General features: G+C 46.6%; 1 protein-coding gene across 1 annotated transcript; it reads right to left on the bottom strand.

Annotated features, from left to right (window-relative positions):
- Window positions 1-207: 207 nt before the first annotated feature.
- On the bottom strand, window positions 208-23,115 carry LOC310792687 (DENN domain-containing protein 5B-like; the record flags this gene model as incomplete). The annotated part of the gene is made up of 21 exons (XM_083654409.1): window positions 208-391; window positions 1,652-1,826; window positions 2,285-2,411; window positions 3,097-3,179; window positions 3,486-3,670; window positions 4,417-4,535; window positions 4,642-4,787; window positions 5,748-5,869; window positions 5,998-6,126; window positions 6,390-6,465; window positions 6,579-6,657; window positions 6,836-6,988; window positions 7,064-7,183; window positions 7,764-7,854; window positions 8,104-8,251; window positions 10,948-11,179; window positions 13,833-14,336; window positions 15,789-15,976; window positions 16,099-16,804; window positions 17,435-17,544; window positions 23,007-23,115. The coding sequence occupies 21 exons, from the start codon at window positions 23,113-23,115 to the stop codon at window positions 208-210; spliced, it is 3,786 nt and encodes a 1,261-aa protein (XP_083510535.1).
- Between the last annotated feature and the right edge of the window lie 17 nt (window positions 23,116-23,132).

Below are 23,132 nucleotides of genomic sequence, written 5' to 3'. Positions count from 1 at the left end.
CCAGCACAACAAAGTCCCACATCGGAACATGCAGGCCCTGGGTTCCTCCTCAATTGTCTGAATTTACTTCCCTTTCCCCACGCATGGAAATATGGATACACCACCAAGATCAACACCACCCAGGCTGACCCAGCGGTGCTCCTGCGGGTCGTATAGGATCAGGGGGGGGCCGACCTCCGCATCGCCACAGCGCGTCGTCTGACAGGGTTAGAGGTCGACCCCCTTCACCAGGGCCGTCTCCAGGGTGACGGTGAACTCGTGGAGCGTGTGCAGGATGCGGGACAGGGAGTGCACCGCCGCACGGTCCCGCAGCAGAGCGCCCTCCTCGTAAGTCCGCACTGTAAGATGGCATCCTGCCAGCAGGGGGAGCCACAGAGAGAGGAGCCGGTCCCTGCCAATATGAACAGGTCAATGGCCGTTAATAATAGTCCCATTAATGTGTAATGAAGGAAAGTATTGCATTTCAACACTGAGGGAGAGTTAGCCGACTGCAAGACAGACGCAGAGTTGTGTGCTTTCTATTCACAAAGCATTCAACCACAGTAAATTGAGCGGATCTTTGCAGGGTTCACCAACATCCACTTTGCTCAGAACCAGCTAGTTAGTAGAAAATGACCAGTAGATCTGCCACATATTAAGGTGATGAATTCCGTTTCAATCCAAAGCATCAGATACAAGTAGCAATGTCTGTTGTCTCAAAAGACACAAGTAGCAATGTCTGTTGTCTCAAAAGACACAAGTAGCAATGTATACTCTCTCAAAGGCACCAAGGAACAACACTAAAACAGTGTTTCAAAGACTGGGTCGGGACCCACAGGTGGGTCGCAGGATTTAATAGTAAGAATAAATGTTAATTTATAACGTATTTGACGTGTATATGTTTTCAATAACATGCATAAAATAAATCTCTCGTAAAAATATCTCTTCGAAATGGCTGGTATACCTATTCAAGATAATATAAGGTGATATGGAACTGGCAGTAAAAATGGTCAGGACTGGAACTTTCATTTATGCAGAAATTTGCTCTTTTCACAATTTATAAATAAGGCCTATTGTGAATTTGGTCACGATGGTTTGTAATTTTTAAAAAGTGGGTCCCCAGGAAAAACGTTTGGGAACCAGTGGACTAGTACACTGATAAGAATACATTTTATATTTAACTATCATTAATATTTTACAGCATTACTGCCATATCTGGCAGCACACAGTGGAGAGTGATAGGAAAAAGAAAGAAAATAGAGAATATCATATGACAAGGGCCTGCGACATCGTGATTTCATTATAGCTAATCACAGCTTGATTATCATTGTATAAATCATTTCATCAGCTTTGCGTAGTGTGTGTCTAGACGACCACTTTGTCACTGCGGCAGCCACAATCTGTCTGGCAGAACCTCTTAGACCGGGCCTGCTGCAGGCTGCTTCCTCAGGGCTTCAAGAAGGAGGACATTGTGTCACCTTTGCACAAGATGCTGTATAGTGACCAGGAGGGTCTCCACTCTCCAATGGGGAGAATATTAGAATATTTTCCAAATGTATAATTTTTTCTTTGAATCATTAACCACTTTAAGGGACTGTGCGAGTTAAATTCACAATTTTGGCTTCTCTCGCGTGGAATTTCAACTGGTCAATTTTGAACTCTGCCCCCTCACCTGATTCCCAGGCAGACGAGCAGCTGGAACTTGCCCTCCTTTCCAATGTTCCGCGGTGAGGCATTGATGGCGTTGACGTAATGGCACAGCAAGTCACAAGGCGGGCCCTTTTGTTCTGTCGATCCACGCAGGTCACCCATCTGATCAGCCGTCTCCATGGAAACCACTGCTTTCTCTGAGGGAGACAGAGTGGGTGAGGTGAACAATTGTTAGTTAGCACAAATGAAGAGTGGAAAATAACCATGGCTTAACATATCAATACACAAGACAGCGAGGATAACCTCTAGAGAAGCAGGTTAGATTGCTTGTTGACGAAACAGATCAACCACATTTCATGCAATATGATATGTGGTGAAATTCATATTCTCTGCCACTAGATGGGGCCGTCCAGTAGCGAGCAGAGATAAGTGCAACATCACTTCAGTGTTCACAGGATGCTTTGTACTGTATGTGCACGCACACACACACACACACACACACACACACACACACACACACACACACACACACACACACACACACACACACACACACACACACACACACACACACACACACACACACACACACACACACACACACACACACACACACACACACACACACACACACACACACACACACACCCCTTACCCACAAAGTCCCACACGAACACATTCCTCTGGAAAAGCCGGTTGCACTTGAAGCCATGGAGGAGGAAGTTCTCCAAGGAGAGCACCAGCCCTCCCTCGCCACATAACAAGACGGTCAGGTTTCCCCTCTGGCAGCACAGGGATGGGAGCAGACAGATAATAGAGACAGTTTAAGCACGAGGCTCATCCAATAAATTCCCCTCATAATGATGGTGGGCAATGCAATTTAGCGAAATCACCCACAGCAGTGAACCCTGTGGAACCCTCTGTGTACTGAGCTGAAGCTTGTATCTTAAAGCTGCAGTGCCTTTTATTTGCAGTGAGACTGTCCTGAGGGGTGATGATGAGTATCCAAGTATCCAAGTAGCTGCTATAAAAACCTAATTACATTGAACTGGAGGTCCATTAGATTTAAACTATAGTGATCCATCAACTCTCTCCCAGGCTTCAGACGAGAGAAGATAGCCCGAGACACAGAAACAACACAGATCCGACCCGCGCTGGTGAAACTGGACCATGTTGGAGATAAACATCATGTTACCAGCAGGGGGTCTAACAGGCTAAACACCGCGTCTCTTCCGCTTTGCATAAACCCAACTCTGCCCATTCTACACTTCTCTCATGAATCAGTGATGAGCTATTTAGAAATAATTTTAGCACTACACTTTGCATTACGCCTCAGAGATATCACATCCATTTTCCCCTCACTGTTGTTGATCCAGCAGGAAAGAAAGTCTACTGTCTGAAGCAAGAGGTTAAATTAATTCAACAGCTGGACCTGGGGGGGCAACACTAACTTTATTAGTCACATACCTCTTGTTCCGGTTTGTGGAAGTGTTTGACAAGGTTATTTGCTGCCTCCCTCATGTCCTCTTGTACCTCGACAGCCATCATTCCTGAGATGAAGAAATGGAGAGAGAGAGAGAGAGAGACAGAGAGAGGGAGGGAGGGAGGGAGAGAGAGAGAGAGAGAGGGAGGGAGGGAGGGAGGGAGAGAGAGAGAGAGGGAGGGAGGCAATACATAAGGAAAGAAATAGGAGGAGGATGAATATTGAGAAGGGAAAGAAAGAGAAAGGAGGCCAAATTGAAAGGTGATATGTGAGGAGGCCGTCATTGTAGTAAGCGTGTCAGCCAGCGGGGGCATTGTACTCATTGAGATAATGTCGATGATTGTACTAAAGACTTGTTTGTTGGGTAACGTACGGCTGCGGCCGCCGAGTGCTCCCAGCACGGCGCGTACACTCTGAGACGGCGAGGCCAGCTCCGGAGGCGTCACTGTCCACCTCCCAGCATCCTCCTCTCCAGCAGGTGACACCAGCTGACCAATCAGAACCCTTTCCAAGCTGCCGTCACCCACGCCCTTCCCCAGCCAGCGGCCACATGGGAACCTGGATGGGTAAGGAGACAGATATGACATCTGACGTAAAGCATGTGTGATTTAATTTAATTTGAAAAGGCTTACATACATAAATCTGCAAGCAAAATGCAGTCATGATTGTCACTTAATCCATACATGTCCATTAGACCCATACTCCATATTACCATTACCATATTTCCAACCTATCCATCTACATATAGTGTTTTTAAATTGGCGTCATTACACATTTAGAGAACCCCACAATTATTTACATTCTAGGTGATTGTTTTAGTTATTTATTGTTGTTGTTTTTGTGTGTGTGTGTGTGTGTGTGTGTGTGTGTGTGTGTGTGTGTGTGTGTTTATATATATCTTTTTCTTGCTGAATCCTGTTACTTTTACTGCTGCAACGACCCAACTATTACCCCATTAAAATGTCATTTTATCGTATACACATCATCACACACTCCATAACAACAAGCTTGTGGCCATAGACATATAATCAATACTTCTTGATGGATCAAGGCAATTTCTTTTGGCACACTTCAAGATGGCTGCCATAGCATTTTGATATAGTCATGGAAATTGGCAGAACCGATGCTGATCTCCATGGCAACATTATTGAACATTCTGTGACAGTCATCTTGAGGTGTTAACAGTCAAATGGCCATTCAAGAGTGCTGATTTGATTAGGTGTGGCCATTCTAATGACTCCAGTTCTGTGCTTGTATCACTGTTTTGTGCCCACGATGAGGAGGAGTCAGAGGAAGAGTCTTACTTGTAGTTGTGTCCGGTGATCTCGTTGTACACCATGACAGAGTCAATCAGACACTTGGCCAGCAAGCCAGAGTTCTCCTGTCCCAGCTGCAGAGTGCTCAGCCTGCCAAGGTTCTTGCACTGAAACACACACGGACGGACCAGAGTTCAATATAGCGCTGCATATATCTTTGCATTTTTTATGGGGTGTGTTGGCCATACTGTACGTGGCTGTATGTATACAGACCTGGAAAAAGATCTCTTGTGTATTCTTAGGGATCTGTCTAACTCCTGAGTCGCCCAATTCTCCTGACACGCACACCCAAGGGTTAACTGTGGTCATCGCAATGCTAAGCTTCTTCATGGGCATTATAACCACACGGTATGGAATACCTGGAGAGACACAGAAGGCACAAATACATTGGATTTTCTTAAAGTTGCTCATACTTTAAGATAAGGAACGTTGATGTCTGTAATGTGTCGGTGCCATAATGAAACATGAATAGAACCAAAAGCAAATCTCCGGCATCCTTCCTAGCTTTAGAGATCCTTCAATGCCAGGTTAGTCTCGCTGGCCAGCCTCCTCTCCCTTCTGTCCGAGGAGTCTGGCGCCGCAGGTCTCAGGATTGCGATGGGCGGCGCTTAGCGGCAGTGCCCTTGGAAAATAGTTTCCAACAATACAACTTACCGTTTTCAGTGTGTAGCAATGAGATAGCGTGTAGGTTTCTGCCGTTAGCTTGCTAGCTAGTTAGCGTTGTTGTTTTCACTGAGGCGGCAGCGCACTATTTACAGCGACACACAGGGAGGAGGGAGCGGAAGTCGCTCTGATTGACATGGTCGGAGCCAATGACAGAGTTTGTAATAAGCCGGGAGCGGACATCTGGCTGCCACCGAAACAGTCGCTCCAATGGGGAGCAGCTGTAGAGCAGGGGAGGGTTTATCCCAGTTGCCTGTTTCCGCGGTGCCAGACTCCTCGGACGGAAGGGAGAGGAGGCTGGCCAGCGAGACTAATGCCTGGTATATGCATTGGAGGTCTGAGAGTAAACAGGTTTTCATTTCAACAGAGGACTACACAAGGTGATTTCACTGATTAGTTCCTCCTCTGTAGCTGAAGTTGTGCTAACCGGTGAAATCAGCGCAGGTAGTCTTTAGTTAGAATGAAAAGCTGCAGTGTCCCCGTAGCCTAGGTGAATCCAGCCTTCAACGTGACGTCACAGACTATGTCTGTAGCGTACGTTTCTTACGTGACTGATAGGACATGGAGGTCACGTGGGGGCTGGGTTTACCCAGGCCAGCGTCCCGGGCCTTCCGTGGCACGTTTGCCTGCTTTACGCTGGTGTACGCAGGACTTACTGATGGAGATGAAGACACGTGTGAAGCAGAGGTAGTCCACAGTGTTGAGAGAGAGCAGGTGGAACAAGAACTGCTCCCTCTCTTCCTCATATAGCAGGAATGCATGGGGCTTATACAGCTGCCTGTCAGGGGGAAACACAGAGGAGACGTTACTGAAGACGAACACATAGGGACTCACTGCAAATATCATCCTATAGATTCTATTCGTGTCTACCCGTCTGTAGGTTTGTGTCCACCGAGTGATTCTTACCTGAGTAGCTCCTGGTTTGTAAGCAGCTCTTTGAGGTGTTGACAAAGCAATTTCTTCTCCAGGGCCAAATGGATCCAGGCTCGGGCCTGTCCCACCTCAGACAGACCCTCACTCATTGTCTGGACAAACCTGGAAGGACAAAGCATAGGTTGATATGAGCAAATGAGGAACACGCTCTCAAGTTCAGCCTTTTCTCACATTGCATTTAATGACCACAGTTTTTGATCACCTTGTTATTTACTTTTAACATCAGGACAACCAAACTAGTGAACAAGACATATCATCTCTCATGACCTCATTTGAACAGAACCAGTAAAAAGCAATAAAACATTTAAAGAGGTTCAAATATGGTCTTTTTTTAAACCTCACTTAAACCTCCCGGCTCTCATTACCTCATATCCTGCAGCAAGGATCCTTTCAGTAGCGGAGTGCCGTCATCAAGCGTTCTCTGGTCCATCCCGCTGGCCACTAAACAAGCAGAGAGTTTTAACCCACTGGCCACTAAACAAGCAGAGAGTTTTAACAGCTGCCATCATTCAATGATTTGTGTAAAGAATGATATAATCGGTTTGAGCTCTGACCTGGAGACTCAGCTGGTGCCTCCATCTTCCCCTCGGTGGCCTGGTAGTGGAGCAGATGGGACCAAAGAGCGGACTTCCCCTGTTCAGAGGAAACAACAATGAAACACTCATCAACATTCAACCGGACATTTCTGTGTGTTCATGTGTGTGATGTAAATTTGCTTACATGGGGAGACAGTTGCAGACATTTTTGTAGGTCATTTAAGCTAGTAAGGCATATATAATTGGCAGGATCACTGTGACTGTGGGTGTCTGACCTGTTTTAGCTGCAGCCCGTGGCCCCAGGTCCTCTCCAGTAGGTCACAGAGTCCATGGATGAGGGTGTTCTCCTGCAGGCCCGTGATGTTGGCTTCTCCCTGACCCAGTTCCACGCTCTCCTTCCCCATCCGCTCCATCAACATTCGTTTGGTCTGCAAAGCCAGAGACAACGTTAGCCTCACCCGGCGTGAACCATGTCAGATGAAGGCAACAGCACGAGGTCTCACCTTCAGACGGCACTCACTCAGCAGCCCGTCCACAAACTCCCGGTGGGTCTGAGTGACGGTCGAAGGGGAGGAGTCCAGCAGCTTAGACTGACGTAGGCTCCTCCTCCCAAAGGTGTGCTTCTGTTGAATGAACCAAAGACAAAACATGACATGAGACATAAAGGCTTTGTGTACAGTATGTCTGTGTGTGTGTGTGTGTGTGTGTGTGTGTGTGTGTGTGTGTGTGATGTGAAACATCATCATCATAACCATCAGACCCTTAATCATTCACTTAAATACATACACATAATATACACTTTCACAAGCACATCCATCCTTAACGTTCACACACTTTTCAACTCTGTGCACCATTTGATCTCACATGTCCAACCACAGGAATCCTAATCTATCGCAAACTGTCCTGATGTCCTGCCATGTCGGCAATGTAACCGTCTCATCACACACATAATCTCTGTACCACAGCTTACTGTACTGTACAATGTATCAGTCTAACTTCTCTATTATGATGTCAGCTCTCTGTGCGTCACTGCACCACATAAAAGACTATCAATCTCTTCTTCGTCGAAGAACTGTATCCATGCACCCTTGATACTTGTTACACCTCTTCTTCTCATGAGCCCTTAAATCATATTAAATATATTCAAGTAAGTCGAACCTCTGACTCAAGAACAGATCAGTGTGTGTGTACATATGCGATTACCTGTCTCTGTTCATTGTCCAGTCCTGAGCTTTCATTAGTTGTTGATCTCTTGGCATCGGTCCTACGTGATGCTGTGACACGGCTGGACCACCTGTTCACACAGATAACATGACGTCAAAATAAAATGCATGCGCCGTCAACCATCGCAAGTGCTCCACTACAGTGTGATTGTGTGTATTTACAATGCTTGTGCATCCCCTTTGCCTATGTATGTATGTATGAGATACAGGTTATAAGAAAGTAGACACTGGCGCTTCTTTTACAATAAGCTGCTGGCAAATAGCTGGTGTTTTTATCATGTATTCGAATGTGGAAACAGAAGCATAAAGGGTAGACTCACTTGGTGCTTTGACCCTGTACAAGAACGTCAGCCTGCAGCTTGGGAAAGTAGCCCTGCTGGTGACGACCCTGGCCGATCCTCATGTCCAGCAGGTGGGGATGTATGGCTGTGTGGTCTGCCTTCAGCAGCCTGCGCTCAATGGCCTGGGCTGCAACCACACACACACACACACACACACACACACACACACACACACACACACACACACAATTTAAGCATTTAAATTCAAAATGGGGATTTGTGTTCATATTTTACATGAGATAAAGCAATGTGAAATAGAGTGAGAAAGATGGCGAGACTGAGGCAGACAATGTGTGCTCCTCTCCTGGGTGTACAGTTTATTCACAGCCGCTATCCTTCACTTCCTGCCTCCCTTGTTCACCAATTCCACCAATTTATTTTCCCCTTCATATCAGATTCTGTCCCATCCCTTTCGTGTTTCAACTCTACTTCAATTGAAATCAGATAATACAATGAATGTATTCATGTAGTTCCCCGTTTTGTCCCTTAGGCAAGGTTTAAGCAAGGTCCTTCTTACTTTGTTCAAAAGAGAGAAAGAAACGTTGCTTTCAGAAAGGCCAACCAGCATAATCAACATATAATGCAGAGAAGAGTGGTAGATGGAGACAGATTTGTAGCTCTCTGCAAAGTCTGGCAGCCTCTATCATCACCATATGGGAATTTCCCTCAATCCATCACTAGGGGGTTTCAATCTATTTTCTTATTGCATAGTGTCTAAAATTGACAAAAATTATAAAACACCATGATGTTGCCCATGGGCAGTCACAAGCTGTTATTCCAATTTAGGACTTTTTAAAATGATTATAATTACATCAAAAGTGCCAAAATGCCACTCATTGTGGATGTCATTGCCTAATAAGATGCAGGAGAAAACAATAGTGACACTTTTCGCCAATGAGACCAAAACTATATCACAGCAGATTTGCGTGTATTTAGGAGATTGTAATGGTACTTAGGAAAGAAATATTTTCATGTAATTCTCAGATGAGCGACTATTGACTCTTTTTTTAAAATTCACTTTGAAGTTCAATTCTGTGCTGAAGTGAGTCAAACCTTGCGAGCATTATCAATAAACTGGAACAAAGGTTAGCCAAATGAGAACAATAACATCTATGGAAATAACATACGATAATAACCATTTTAAAGGAAAGTAGGTAGTCCAGCCAAATTGTAAACATTTAATCATTTCTCTTTACTCAGACAGTTGGAACGCAAAGTGGGAGACAGAGGAGGAAAGACACAGGAGAGAAGGTTCTGGCAGGATTGGATCGTCAGCCAGCAGTGGTGCATTTGTAGCTCCAGAGGCTTCCGAAGTTCCTCCGTTTTCGACACAATTGTACTTAGCAAATTCCCTCTGCTGTCCTGGTTATTGCTCCACCCCCTCTGCCGATCTGGGGAGTTGTAGACTAGCTAGCACATGCTTCCTCCGATAAATGTGCAGTCACCCGCCGCTTCTTTTCCCCTGACAGTGAGGAGTTTCACCGGCAGGAGGAAGTAACGTGTGAGAGGATCACGCAATTCCCCCCAATTCCCTTCCCCCCCGAACAGGCGCCCCGACCCACCAGTGCAGCGACCAGGACACATAGCCTAAAGCTTAATTTATACTTATTAGAAAGTGTCGCTCAGCACATGGTCGCAGACGAAAAATAAAGTGCCGCTCATGGTGTTGCATTTATACTTCAGTGAATGTTCGCCTCGGTTCAACGGTCACGTGACACTCGAACGCTATAGTGCTTCAGACAGCCAAGAGAAGAGGAACGCACAGTGAAACCACCTCGGAGGCAAGATGTAACGTACTTGGCTGCAGCCGCATATAAACAGCACACAACTCACCTCCTCTCTCGTTCTTTGTGATTTTCACGAAGTCATACATCAAGGACATGCTGATAAAAATAGCGGGGACACGTTCTTTAATTTCAATCGAGTGAAGACCAAAACAAGGAAGTCAAGCGCGTGCCCGTCTATATAGCCAATCAGACTTGCGCGACACATCGTGACGTAGTCAGCGACACTAGACATTTCACTAGGTAGCAGACACTGCTCGCCGACACTTGAACGTGTCGACTCAAGTCCTCATTTCTGTCGGCGACCGTTTCAAAAGTGTCGGCAGACAAAGCATAAATTGGGCTTTAATCCGGCTTCCCACCCGCAGACACGGCCAATTGTGCCTGTATGAACGTCTGACCAAGCTGCTGGAGGGAACACTTGAACCTGCGACCCTTGTGTGGGTAGGCAGGGAATCTACGGCTGCACTAGCCAGACGCCCTGAGCACAGCATTGTTGAATTCAATAGATAAAACTCCAAGGACTCATAAGGACTTCATAAGGAGGAAGATAACTTAAGGCAACCACTTTCCATGAGTTGTGAAGCAGAAAATATCAGCCAGAATTTGTTTGTCATGCTTTTGTGTTTTTGATAAATGCTAGAATAGCCAGGGGAAACTGCTGTTTGTTTAAAATGTCCTCCAACGTTTATCTTGCTGTGGTTTTACAAATATTCTGGCTTGTGGGATAAAACTGTTTATCTTGCAACAATATGCAGGATGTAGCCCTATATTGGTAAATGGACTGTATTTATAGAGCGCATTTTATATAGTCTATAGACTCCCAAACACATTCACTCACCGATGGCGTCTGCAGCCATGCAAGGCTGCTAACTGCTCGTCGGGAGCAGTTTAGGGGTTCAGTGTCTTGCTCAAGGACACTTCCGACACGCCACTGGGAGGAGCCAGCCTCGAACCGGGAACCTTTCCGATTCCCAGTCGACAGCTCTACCTCCTGAGCTAATGCATCTTCTTTACTTCCTGAACAGCCTCACAGTACCTGACTCAAACAGCATGGTGCACTTGCGGTAGCGGCAGCTGTGGGAATCCTCCTCGTCCGTGTCGTACAGCCGCTCTCTCTCCAGGCGGCTGTCAAACAGCCGCTGCAGCGGCTCCCTGTCCGCCCAGCGAGAGATCACCTTCCCGTCCACAAAGGAGGAAAACATGGACGTCTCCAGGAACCGGGACAGGAAGTGCAGGTGGGTCGCAGGCTGGACTGAGAGGAAGGAACCCTGCAACAGTCAAAACCACATGTTAACACTTTTATAAAACAGTCTACATGGGTAGGGGAATATTGTTTCATATCATGATCACAAATATTTTACAACAACAAAACAGACTGGAGATCATAAAAGGCGTCATTTGGACATAGTATACATGTGGATCTAATATATATACAGTCAGTGTTACATCATTGACTTGTGGGTGTGGTCACCGTGGGGGGAAAAGAATGGGTCCCCTCTCAAATTAAACTAACTAGAAATATCGCACGCTCATTTCTAGCGTGCCTCGCTTCTAGCGTGTTCGCCTGTAGCTCGCACGCTTAATGTGTTCGCCTGTAGCTCGCGTGCTTAGTGTGTTCGCCTGTAGCTCGCACGCTTAGTGTGTTCGCCTGTAGCTCGCACGCTTAGTGTGTTCGCCTGTAGCTCGCACGCTTAGTGTGTTCGCCTGTAGCTCGCACGCTTAATGTGTTCGCCTGTAGCTCGCACGCTTAATGTGTTCGCCTGTAGCTCGCACGCTTAATGTGTTCGCCTGTAGCTCGCGTGCTTAATGTGTTCGCTGGTAGCTCGCGTGCTTAGCGTGTTCGCCTGTAGCTCGCACGCTTAGTGTGTTCGCCTGTAGCTCGCACGCTTAGTGTGATCGCCTGTAGCTCGCACGCTTAGTGTGTTCGCCTGTAGCTCGCACGCTTAGTGTGTTCGCCTGTAGCTCGCACGCTTAGTGTGTTCGCCTGTAGCTCGCACGCTTAGTGTGTTCGCCTGCTCAACTGTTGGGCACTTGTGAGCACTTGTCAATAGTTGGAACTGATTGTCTTTACTCCATGAAAGAACGGCCAAATGATCCTACACAATGGTCAGATGTGTCACTCCCAGACATTTTCTGCTACCTTATTGACTCAACTGGTAAGCTAGCACATTGGAATTTTAGATTTACAACTAGAAAATTACATTTCCTGTACAAAATGCGAGAGCGATTGGCAGGAACAAACCTCGTAATGCCTTGTGTGATGATAGATATTCGTTCCTTACATGGTTATGGCTACTATAACCAATTTATGGAGCCATCATTGCCAATAAAACCAATTTCACTGCAAACTTGTTCAATCATTGACAGAAGACATTCCTGGCCCATGGCAAATAAATATGTTATAGGAGGGTGCATTCCCTTTGCTGTTATTGCCTGTCTGCTATCTTCTCACCACTACATGGTGTGTGTTCAGACTCTCGGAATCACAGAGAACTTAAAGTCCCTGGAAACCAGAAATATTTCTTTATTATTTAGCATTTTGAGTTAATCACATCACAGGACCCTATGTTAATAAGCCACCAGCCAAATTTGAACGATGATGAACGTCGCAAAGTATATAAATTTAGGTTTGACAGCCATGGCAAAACTCATGAGATTTCATTATTTTTTAGAGTGTACTTTCTCCCGCGGAATGTGTGGGCGTGTCCCATCTACAGCAGGGAAATTTCTGTCTCTCGGAGAGCGCGAGAGAGAGGGGGGAGGGAAACGGAGAAAGAGAGATGAGTGCACACACCGTGTGTGTGTGTGTGTGTGTGTGTGTGTGTGTGTGTGTGTGTGTGTGTGTGTGTGTGTGTGTGTGTGTGTTGCTCCGCTGCTCGGAAGAGATCTCTGTCCGTTCTTTGCCTGAGTGTCTGTCGAGAGAGAGAGAGAGAGAGAGAGAGATGTCGAGAGAGAGAGAGAGAGAGAGAGAGAGAGAGAGAGAGAGAGAGAGAGAGAGAGAGAGAGAGAGAGAGGAGCGCATGGCTGAAACCCGACACCTTGCTAATCTCACAAGCACAGCGCTTGGTGGCAGACGGCACACAGGGAGGGAGACGGACAGCGAGGGAGCGCTGTCACTGGGGGCAAAGAACGGACTTGCCATAGGTGGGTGGGATTGCGTGCGTGTACAAAGGTTATATAGAGCTTATGACGTCATAAGCTCCTGCGTTTTAGCACCTCGCGCACTGCTGTCTTCAATGAGGAAGTACTTTGTAGAATCTTGTAGAAAAGTGTCGATTTTAAGGCTTTGGGTTGAAAGTAATGTATAATAATTTCGGAGGCACAAAATTACTAACATAAGACCCTAAATAACATAGTTAGAACGTTTTTGTGGATTTTGGTTTCCAGGGACTTTAAGATCAGGATTGCAGTGCACGACACAGCAGCTGTATCCTACTTTGTTTTTAGACTTTAGCAAAGGCAAAACTAAAGAATGTTTTCATAGGCCAGAGTGAATTGTTTCTTCCCATGTCGGATGACAGGAATTATCTTTTCCTCATGAGCTGACTGTATCTATAGGCCTATTCACTGTAATAACTTTAATAACAATTGTATTTTTATAGTCCCATTCATACACAGAATGCAACTCAAACTACTTTACATCAAATAAAAGCAAACTCAAAAACACAAGCAAAAGCAAGATAGTAATTTGTATAGTAAAATGACATTAAAAAGGAAAGAAACAAGGCTAGGTCCGAACCTAGCATATGACCAGCGCGATAAAGCGTTGGCGAGCATCAACACTTAACTCGGCACGCAAATTGGACTGGACAAAGCAAGATATAGGGCCCGCTTGCGCTGGCCAAAAAGTAGCTAAGGATAATAATAAATAGGTAAGTAAGGATAATAATAATAAAAAAGTTGATCTACTTCAGTTAGTACCTTGTCAAAGCTGAATGTCCCCTCCCGGTTGCTCAGCCAGGAGTCCAGATCAGGAGCACTGTGAATGACAAACTCCTCATATTTCCCAAACATGGTAGCAAAGCGTCCGGCGAACACCTCCCTCAGCTGTACGTTCATCTTGGCAGACCTCAGCTCCTCCTCCTCCTCCTCAAACACACGTCCCAGAGTCTTCTCTCCGTCCGACGGCTTCCCTCCTCCACACCTCCTGGCCAGTGCCTGCAGCCTCTCCAGCACCGCCAGCTCCTCCCCTCCCAGGTTCCCGTTCCTTCTGTCCTCCATCAGATCCTCCAGAACAAGGCTGCTGAGGCAGGGGGAGGTGGCGGCTTTGGCAGGCTTAGTGGTCACGCCCCCTTGTGGAGGGAGGCCAAAACGCAGCAGCACCTCGCTCAGCTCCTGGATGAGTTCTGTCTGGTCCGGAAACAAGGGAAGGTCCTCGGGGGCCTCGACACAGTGGTTGTCAATGTCCACAAAACACAGGTTGGCCTGTGCAGGAGACAAACGGACAAACAAGACAGGTGAGAATATGTCCTACCTGGATGAAAACCAGTTTTCAATTCACTCACCCAACAGATAATCATAATAGGTCTACTCACAGATGAATACCAGTGTGACTGTTATTCATCTCATGTAGACTAAGTCGTTAAGCTTTAAGGCCAACTGGCCAAGTATAGAAAAATCCAATTAAGATCAGAGAGGGAGATTTACATTGCATTAATGGATTCTTGGCATTTTACCACAATAAGCTACCAGAGACTCCAACATATTAGCATTATGAAGGATTATCAAACGATTAACTTATCGCTTACACAGGAGAGATATGGGGGGAAAAAGGCAAAATTAGATGAGCAAGACCTCCGCACACTGGCAAACGAACAACAAAACCGTGCAAAAACTGTAAACTTGGAAAGGTGCTGAGCAACGAATAGTAGAGAGTCAATGTTTTAAGGAGAATTTATGCACCGAGAATAAAAGTGCATCTCAGAGCAGCAGTGGGGAACAGCCCAGTCAGCAGCAACACAACCTTCAACAGTGACCTCTGACAGTCAGCTCATTGCCTCAGGGGAAGTTGGGAGATGAACTGTAGTAGAGTGCACAGCTCAGCCTCGCCCCAGCACACACTATACTCCCTGTAGCTTCATCTCGTCCTACTCAACATGTCTTTCCATCAGGAGAGAAGCCAAAGTAAATGATGAAACTATATATTCAAGATTTGGATTGATTTAGCAGAACATATTCGATTCAGGGAAGTCAAAACACATATAAGTCAATAAAAGAATCAACCGGAGATGCACCTGCAGTGCCTAGATAGAAGACTCAAACATATACGATTCAAATGCTTTACACTTTCTTCTTGCTTGCTATTGCAATTTACCCCCCCACACATCAAGTTGCACAATTCCAGAAATAAGCTGTGATCTGACTCTAATTCACATTAATTATTCACTTTGTCAGATTTTTCTGGAACTCTAATTGCTCGGTGCTTTTCCTTTCAGTGCCGCACGCTGTCTTTCTACTGGCTCCTTTCTGGGGCAGAGCGAGATCAAAGACGCCCGGGCGAGACGCTCATCCTGCAGCACAGTCAGTGCAGTGCGATCTTTCGGTGTGGACGGAGAATTCGATTTGAAGAGAGAGGGGAGGGGGGTGGGAGACTGAGGCAGAGCAGTGCGTCTCTGAGGAACTGCATCGTCTGAGTTTGCCAGGCCTGAGGCAGGGGGCATATTATTATGCACGCAGAATCGAGGAGCTTAGCAAAAAAAGAATGGCTAGAAGAATGCTGCAGAAATGTGTAGATCCTTCTGTACGAATGTTCCTTGGAACGTGTTATGATATGGACAGGAAACATGTGCCTCCTGGAACACTGATGTTAGAAAACAGAAACGTGACACTGAGAACTGATAGACGTATAAAAGCCCTGGTCTATATTTAGTACTGTACCTCCTGCGGTAGGTGGAGGGAGGACCGCTGAGCTCCATCTCTCCTCTGGATACCCATGAAGAAGGGCACAGGCGCGTCCAGGAGGTGATGTAATGGCGCCGGCAGGATGGGCAGGTAGATGTTTTGCCACTGGAACGGGAACAGCAAGGTAGTGACACCTTCTGCCACTGTCATCAAACGCTGGTAGTCTGGGGAGACGAGGGCGGCAAGATGGCGAGAGGACATCAAAATCACCTCAGAGTAAAAAACTAAGGGAAAACCTCAATCATCAACAACATCATCAATCCAAAGTAAAAAAAAGAGTGCTCACCTTGAGAGTAGAGCAGCACCTGCATCTCCAGAAGCACACAGGTAAGCAGCTGCACCATGTTGCCGACGCCCAGCAGGGAGAAGGCCTCTCCGAGCGGGAAGTCGCCCAGCGGGAGCTCACCCGGGCCGGGCCGCTGGCACATGATGGGCCCCTGCACCCCGTGGAACCTCAGTGACCTGCCGGGGGGAGGCAGGGGCACCTCGTACAGGATGTTGTGTATGTAGCTCTCCAGGGGAAGGGGCGGGGCCGTGTGCGACGTCACCGCCTGGTGCAGCTGGGACAGGAAGTGGCGAGCGGCCTGGAGGAAGGGGAGCGGCGTGAGGAGGCAGAGCGCTTTGGACACGTACAGGGTGTCCCGCGCCGAGTCGAAGGAGCCCGCGCAGCCCAGGCAGCCGGACAGCGCGGCCAGGGACTCGGCGTCCGACTCGTCCAAGCTGCTCACCAGCGAGTCCATGCTAGAGGTGGAGGGAGAGGAGGCGGACGAGGAGGGAGAGGAGGCCGACGACGAGGAGTGCTGCTCCACGTGGTGCATCTGGTAGAGCGTCTGCATGGCGGTGATGATGGGAGCGCTCGTCACCTCCTCGTAGAAGGTGTGGACGAAGCCGTAGGAGCGCGTGCCGTCATCAGTGGCCACGGTGAAGGAGTGGAACTGGGGCTCGAGGCTGTCGGCCTGCGTGCGGAAGGCCAGACCCCTCGGCATGCAGAGCTTAGGAGAGGGAGGAGGAACAGGAAGCGTGGTGGAAAACATGTGGGAGAGGGTTGGGAATAGAGAAGCAGAGAGACAAACAAACTGTTACACACTAACCCTTCACAATGACCTCAGTTACTGATACCGTGCATACAGTAAGTGGTTTTTGTAATCATTGCAACATAACATTTGATAATGTGGTTTGTATAATGAGACATTGTACAGACACATGTTATTGACACGTCATGAAGTGCTCTTTACAGCCAATTTTGATATGATGAATAAAGCTCTTGTTTGATTAAAGTCTGTTAATTCTTTTGATGCATCCTGACCTGCTTATCCAACAGACAAAACAAACATGAGAATGTTCTGTATATTTTGGACATAACAGACTTTGTATTCTGTGGGGAACAGAGAACAAGCAAAGGCACAGTGCAGTAGCACAGCTGCACATTTTCCCTGAGTTAGATTTGTTATCTTGTTCTGTTTGTCCTCTGAGTTGTAACATTATTCATGGGGACTGGTTGGAGGAATGACGAAACATTTGCCCTCAAAACAGAGCAAATCTCATCCATGTTTATCATTGAACAAACAACTGTGAGAGAAAGTGGCCAACGCTAAAGAGATCCTTTGTATCCAGTATCTCACCATGTTGACAGCATCTTTATTGAAGGGGCTCCTCTCTGTGCTTTCAGGATAGTGGACCAGTACCTTTGACTTAAAGGACCTTCGTATGGGGCTCTGCTCAAAGCCCTCACCTGGGAGAGAGACAGAGACAAAGGCAAGAGAGAGAGAGAGAGAAGAGAGAGAGAGAGAGAGAGAGAGAGAGAGAGAGAGAGAGAGAGAGAGCGTTATGACACAGCCGTATATGAGTGCATAGAGACAGATGACCTTCAGTGCTACAAAGGCAGAATTCCTAAGCAGAAGGGTTGTCAAAAGTATCGAAAAGTATCAGTACTGAAAATTTGAATCGGATACAATACTCATTTGCAACAGTTTCGATACCATCAGTGCTATCTTTTAATGAAAAATCACCGATTTTTCCCTCTCTATCATTGGGTATATGTTCCTTCAACAAGCTAAACGTGTTCTGATGGCTAGAGCAGGGCTAATCTGCTCTGTCTAAGTTTTATCAGGCCTAGATTATGGAGAAGTGTGCGTCTGTCCGTCCATCTGTCTAACTTTATTTTTTATGCCTCTTGATGTGTCGTCATGGTATCGAAAATGATATAGAGTATCGATATTTTCCGGGGTATGGAAGTAGAAATTCTAGTATGGTGGTGACATCCCTACTAAGCAGTGGATGGAGTAGAGGACGCTAAAAGAATGAGGACAGTCATGTACTAAAGCACAGACAGAACAACCTTGTCTGAGACCGGCTAAAAAAAAACTCTATTGTAAACAGCCAGATAGAGGTTAGACACTGGGGGCCATTCTGCAGCAAAGAGGGGGAAACCCTGCCAGCACTTATGTAACTCAACTCATTAGCATAGAGATACCATAGAGTGGAGAAGCCGCCACAACACCCCCACAGACCCGTCACTCCGCAGCAGGAACCTCTTTTCACCTCTAGGAACGCATATAGAATATAATGACCTAAAATAAATTGATTTCGTTATACCTCAGGGAGCACTCAGGCTCTGGAGGAGAAGGAGATTTCTATATTTCTATATCAGAGTTACACAAATGGATTGGATTTTACATTGCCTGGAAAAATCTATATTGCATTCCTACATTCACACTGCGTAAATGTGATGCATTGCCCTCGTGGGTCTGATTGAAGTCTCTCCTCTGTCACAATCTCTGTGCCTTGTGTCAGCTTTCGGGCTCGGGTTACACACAGAGAGTGGCGTCTGTGTGCCAGTGTGATGTTACACACACAGAGAGAGTGGCGTTTGTGAGGCGAGTGTGAGACGGGAGGCGAGGGAGTAATGAGTGAAGCACTCTCATTATTCTTCCAGTTTCTAAGGGGATGCCTTTGTCGTCTCTTGACTGAATTCTTTGTTTAATTCATAGATTCTCAAAGCTCAATAGGTGTAACTCTGACATCCCCGCGTTGACCAAGAACAAGAACAACTGCGAAAGGCAAACGACGCATTTATTAAAGCCGCATCCATCACCTGCCTCCGAGATGACGCACGGCAACGTCGCCGTAGGCAGAGCAGGGAGGGTGCCCACACACACACACACGCACACACACATGCACACACACACACACACACACACACACACACACACACACACACACACACACAGTTAAACTGAGTGCGTTTACATGTACACTAATAAACTGTTTATTAGCGGATTTCTAGAGTTACCTGATTATTCAAGTGTCATGTAAACAGCATCCTTTATCGAATAAAGGCCGTTCTGAGTTTATGAGAAAACCGATAAACACACCTAGGTTTCTGCTGAGTCATCAGGTTTATGTCCACTCACACACTTTGAGGTGAGTTCCCGCTATTTGTGCGTGTAAACGCGGAAATCAGATTATTGCCAGTTACCTGATTATTCTCAGTTATGAGTCAGACAGACTACATCATGTAGCAGGTGGGAGAGAGGAGCTCATTCATTTACTATGACGAGAGGACTGGAGGCGGTGTTCTTTGCCAAGGATACGCTGAGGAAGGCTATGGCTGAAATGCAATAGCCATTGCTGTTGGTCTGACCCAGATTTATTATTAAAAAACTAAAAAGGACATGTTCAGAGTGCTGGCCCCGTTCTCTTTTTCTGCAGTTTCCTTTGGTCTTGGCACCCGTTGTTTTTTTGGATTGAGTGTGCTCGCATTTGGGTGACTTTGCCAAGGACACACCTTAGTGTTGGTGTGGAGAGGACTAACAGGGAGACAAACAGGGTTCGACAACAACCTGCATCCTCTCACATTCCGAACCGACATGACACCCAGGGATCATGTTGTCACTTACAGAGTTGAGGCGCTGATATCTTTGGAGGGCTAATGCTGAGAAAATGGGAGAGAGAAGGAGAGCGAGAGACAAAGAGAGAGAGAGAGAGAGAGAGAGAGAGAGAGAGAGAGAGAGAGAGAGAATCCAGCCTTACTATCTAGTTGCCATGGCAGCATTCCCGCTTTGGCACTGTGGCCTTGAAGATAGCCGTCAAGACGGAGCTCGTCAGCGGTTACATCATCCTGAATGTAATCACCTGACCCAATTAAGACCAATCTGACACAACTTCCACCCTAGGGATCACAAAACCCACTCAAATGATATCTCTCTCTCTCATAGATGAAGTCGGAGGTGGAGGGTAGTGTGTTTCAGTCTTCAAAATGAAAGCTAAATGGTTGTTCCAGTTAGGCTGCAATTACCACAGACAGACAGACAGACAGACAGACAGACAGACAGACAGACAGACAGACAGACACACACACACACACACACACACACACAGGTACCTTTCACATACAGTACATAATCAGTTCTTGAAAGTCATTCTCATCGTCGCTGTAATAACAATATTAAACATGTTGTTGGTGGACAAAGTCAAAAAAGCGTTTAATATTCGTCCCACGGCTGAGAGATTCATCACAGAGATTAATGCGTCCCGAACGGTCTCCCATCAAGACCGGAAGGCGGCATCGGAGATGATTGAACAGACATGAAGGTAGACATCTGTCACACTCACCGACTGAATTCCTCCCAGCAGCCATCACATCATTAGATGAGAAGGGGACTCGGGGAGATCAAAAAGGCGCATTCAAATGCCAGCAAATGCCAAGAGTTTTCCATTTTCCGCCCAAACAACAGAAAGCCCCGCGTCGTCTTCGCATTCGAAATGTGACCGTTCAGTGAAGGTGAGCCATAAAACTCAATGACAAAAATGTGCTTTTCATCACAGCTTGAGACATGATGCTGCTGTCTCACGTGCTTAGAATAAAGGGTGGGAAATATGTGTTCGTTGTGTAGCTGAGAGACCAAATAGGTTGACTTGACTTAGACTTTCAACACCACATACAGTATTCTCTTCGATCAACTAAGAAGCAGATCTCAAACGGGCTAGTGTGGTCCATCCACCCTGCCCTCCGCTCATGTCATCCCCTGTGACGGTCATCTGCGCCGGGCCGGGCCGGGCCGGGCCCGAGCTGCAGCAGCCACCACGGCCATTCAGCATTCCAACAGGGAACGTCATGTGAAATTTGATTAGGCTGCAGAAAACACAGTGGCATCTATTGAGAAGCCAACAAGAGCAGATTGTCCCTCGGCAGGCATTCACTAATTACACACACAGCCAGAAACACACACACACACACACACACACACACACACACACACACACACACACACACACACACACACACACACATCTAACAATTTGCTCAAACGTAGAAGTTAAGGCTGCCATACATGAAAGAATAAACATCCCTCGATACATTTGTAGCTGGTGAAATAAGATGGAAAACAAAGAGATAAATCCCTTGAAAGGAGCAACCCCCCCCCCCCCCCCCCCCCCCCCCACTGCAGTGGATGGGATCTGAGATGACCTGCTGTTACATAAGCAGATCATGGAGCTCAGATCTACGAGCCAGCGGTGCTGCCACTCGCCGCTGGGAGCCGGCCATCACTGACCTCGCTGCTCAGTTACTACAATCAATCTAATCCATCTGGAATTGTAGCATGCAAACAATAAAGCGATACGTCTTTGTTCCCGTCAACATACGATATGCGGCTCAAACCACAGATACTTGTTTTTCTTGTCGCACCGAATACTTTTAACATTTTTATCCAAAAGCATTGTTGTGGGTGGCTGAAAGAAAGTCAGCTGTTTTTCCCAGGCCGGGTCTGGTTTAGACTAGAGCCATCTTCTCCCTGAGGAGGTGCTCTACATACGCTGACATTCTGCCAGCGAGAATACAGGGAGAATGCAAGGTGGGTGTGACTATTGTTCCAGCCTCTGTGATTCACACCTGAAGCTGGCATCTGTAGAGCTGTTTGTATTCAGGTGTTTGCAGCACACAAAAGCCCTTTTCCCACATGCGTACCGGAAAATTACCTGTAAGTCAATATCGGACATTTCCCTGAATTTCCCTTCACACCTTAGCGCGCGCATATGGGAATCTAGTCGTCAAATAGCCGGTATGTTGGGGGGCGGGGGGAGCTTATTTGGGGGGTCGGCAAAACTTCACTCAGTCACAACATGTCTAGACCTCCTCACAGGGAGCTTCTGTGTAAATCTCCCTCTCAAGCCCAATGTCAACAACTTCAAGAAAGCATTGGCACCTAATATCTCTACTTCTATCCATCCATCTATTGCTATTGTCCATAGTGTCAGTGCAATGGTGACAATCCATCATGAGCACTTACCACAAGGCCACATCACTGTGGCTGCCATTACTGTGGCATTGACAACCCAAAAACACCACCATCCACTTCCTACAACCATCTTCTTCCCTGCTTTTGGTTGAGGTGGGGTTTGTGTGATGTGAGTGTGAAGTCGTTTTGGTGAAATATACGGCCATGTGGGTCAGAGAGAACCAGACTCCCAGATTACATAATTATTTGGGAGGTTAGTGGTCCAGAGAGGATCCACTGCTCTGCAGCTCCGTCTGTGTTACGAGCATCAGTGGGCAGCACAGGATATTGTTGTCCTCTGCTCAACCCCTCTCCTCTCCATTCTGTCCCCAGGTGTAACATTATTCGATCGATGAGTATCAGAAACCAATGAAGCTGAATTCTCTAGAGGGTTATTACACTGCCTTGAGTAGGCTATCTGTCAAAACATACTGAGCACTGAGCAGGATGAGAGTAATGTTAAGTGCAATCGTATATTTTCCATTAAGGATATAGCTGTTAAAAAGATGTAGGACAAACATGCGGCAATATCAGGCTGTCATGTTGTTTTGGAGACAATGGTCACTTGGCTCAATTAATTATACCTCAGTTCACATCACAACCAAAACAAGACGCTGCACGACCATCATCCTCCCTGGAGTTTCTACCATTTCTCCCCATATGTAAAAAAAAAAAAGAATACATGTCATCATCAACACTATTGTTTAGACATAGGGTACGTTTCAAAATATGGGGGAAGGGGCAAGACAGGCTACATGTAAATGACATTCATTTGAGTTCTATATAATTCTATGGAATGTCATCTAGCGTTACACACAATGGTCAATGTTTTGACACATATCATTAAACATATCGTGATGTGGTGTTGTGTTCTGCAATGTACATTTGTTAATTTCAGATTTATTGTCAAACCTACCTGCTAAATCGTCGGGTTCGAGGCCCGTCTCCGTATCCACTCCACACACAACAAAATAGTGGGCGAAGCGGCAAGAAGCCGATCCTGTGGCTGCAGCAGTCCCGTTCATCTTCGATGTTATTTTGG

The sequence above is a fragment of the Poromitra crassiceps genome (genome assembly GCF_964638095.1).
Source record: "Poromitra crassiceps genome assembly, chromosome: 18".
Taxonomy (NCBI): Eukaryota; Metazoa; Chordata; class Actinopteri; order Beryciformes; family Melamphaidae; genus Poromitra; species Poromitra crassiceps.
The sequence above is the reverse complement of the archived record's forward strand: the minus strand, read 5'-3'. Positions and strand labels throughout refer to the sequence as shown.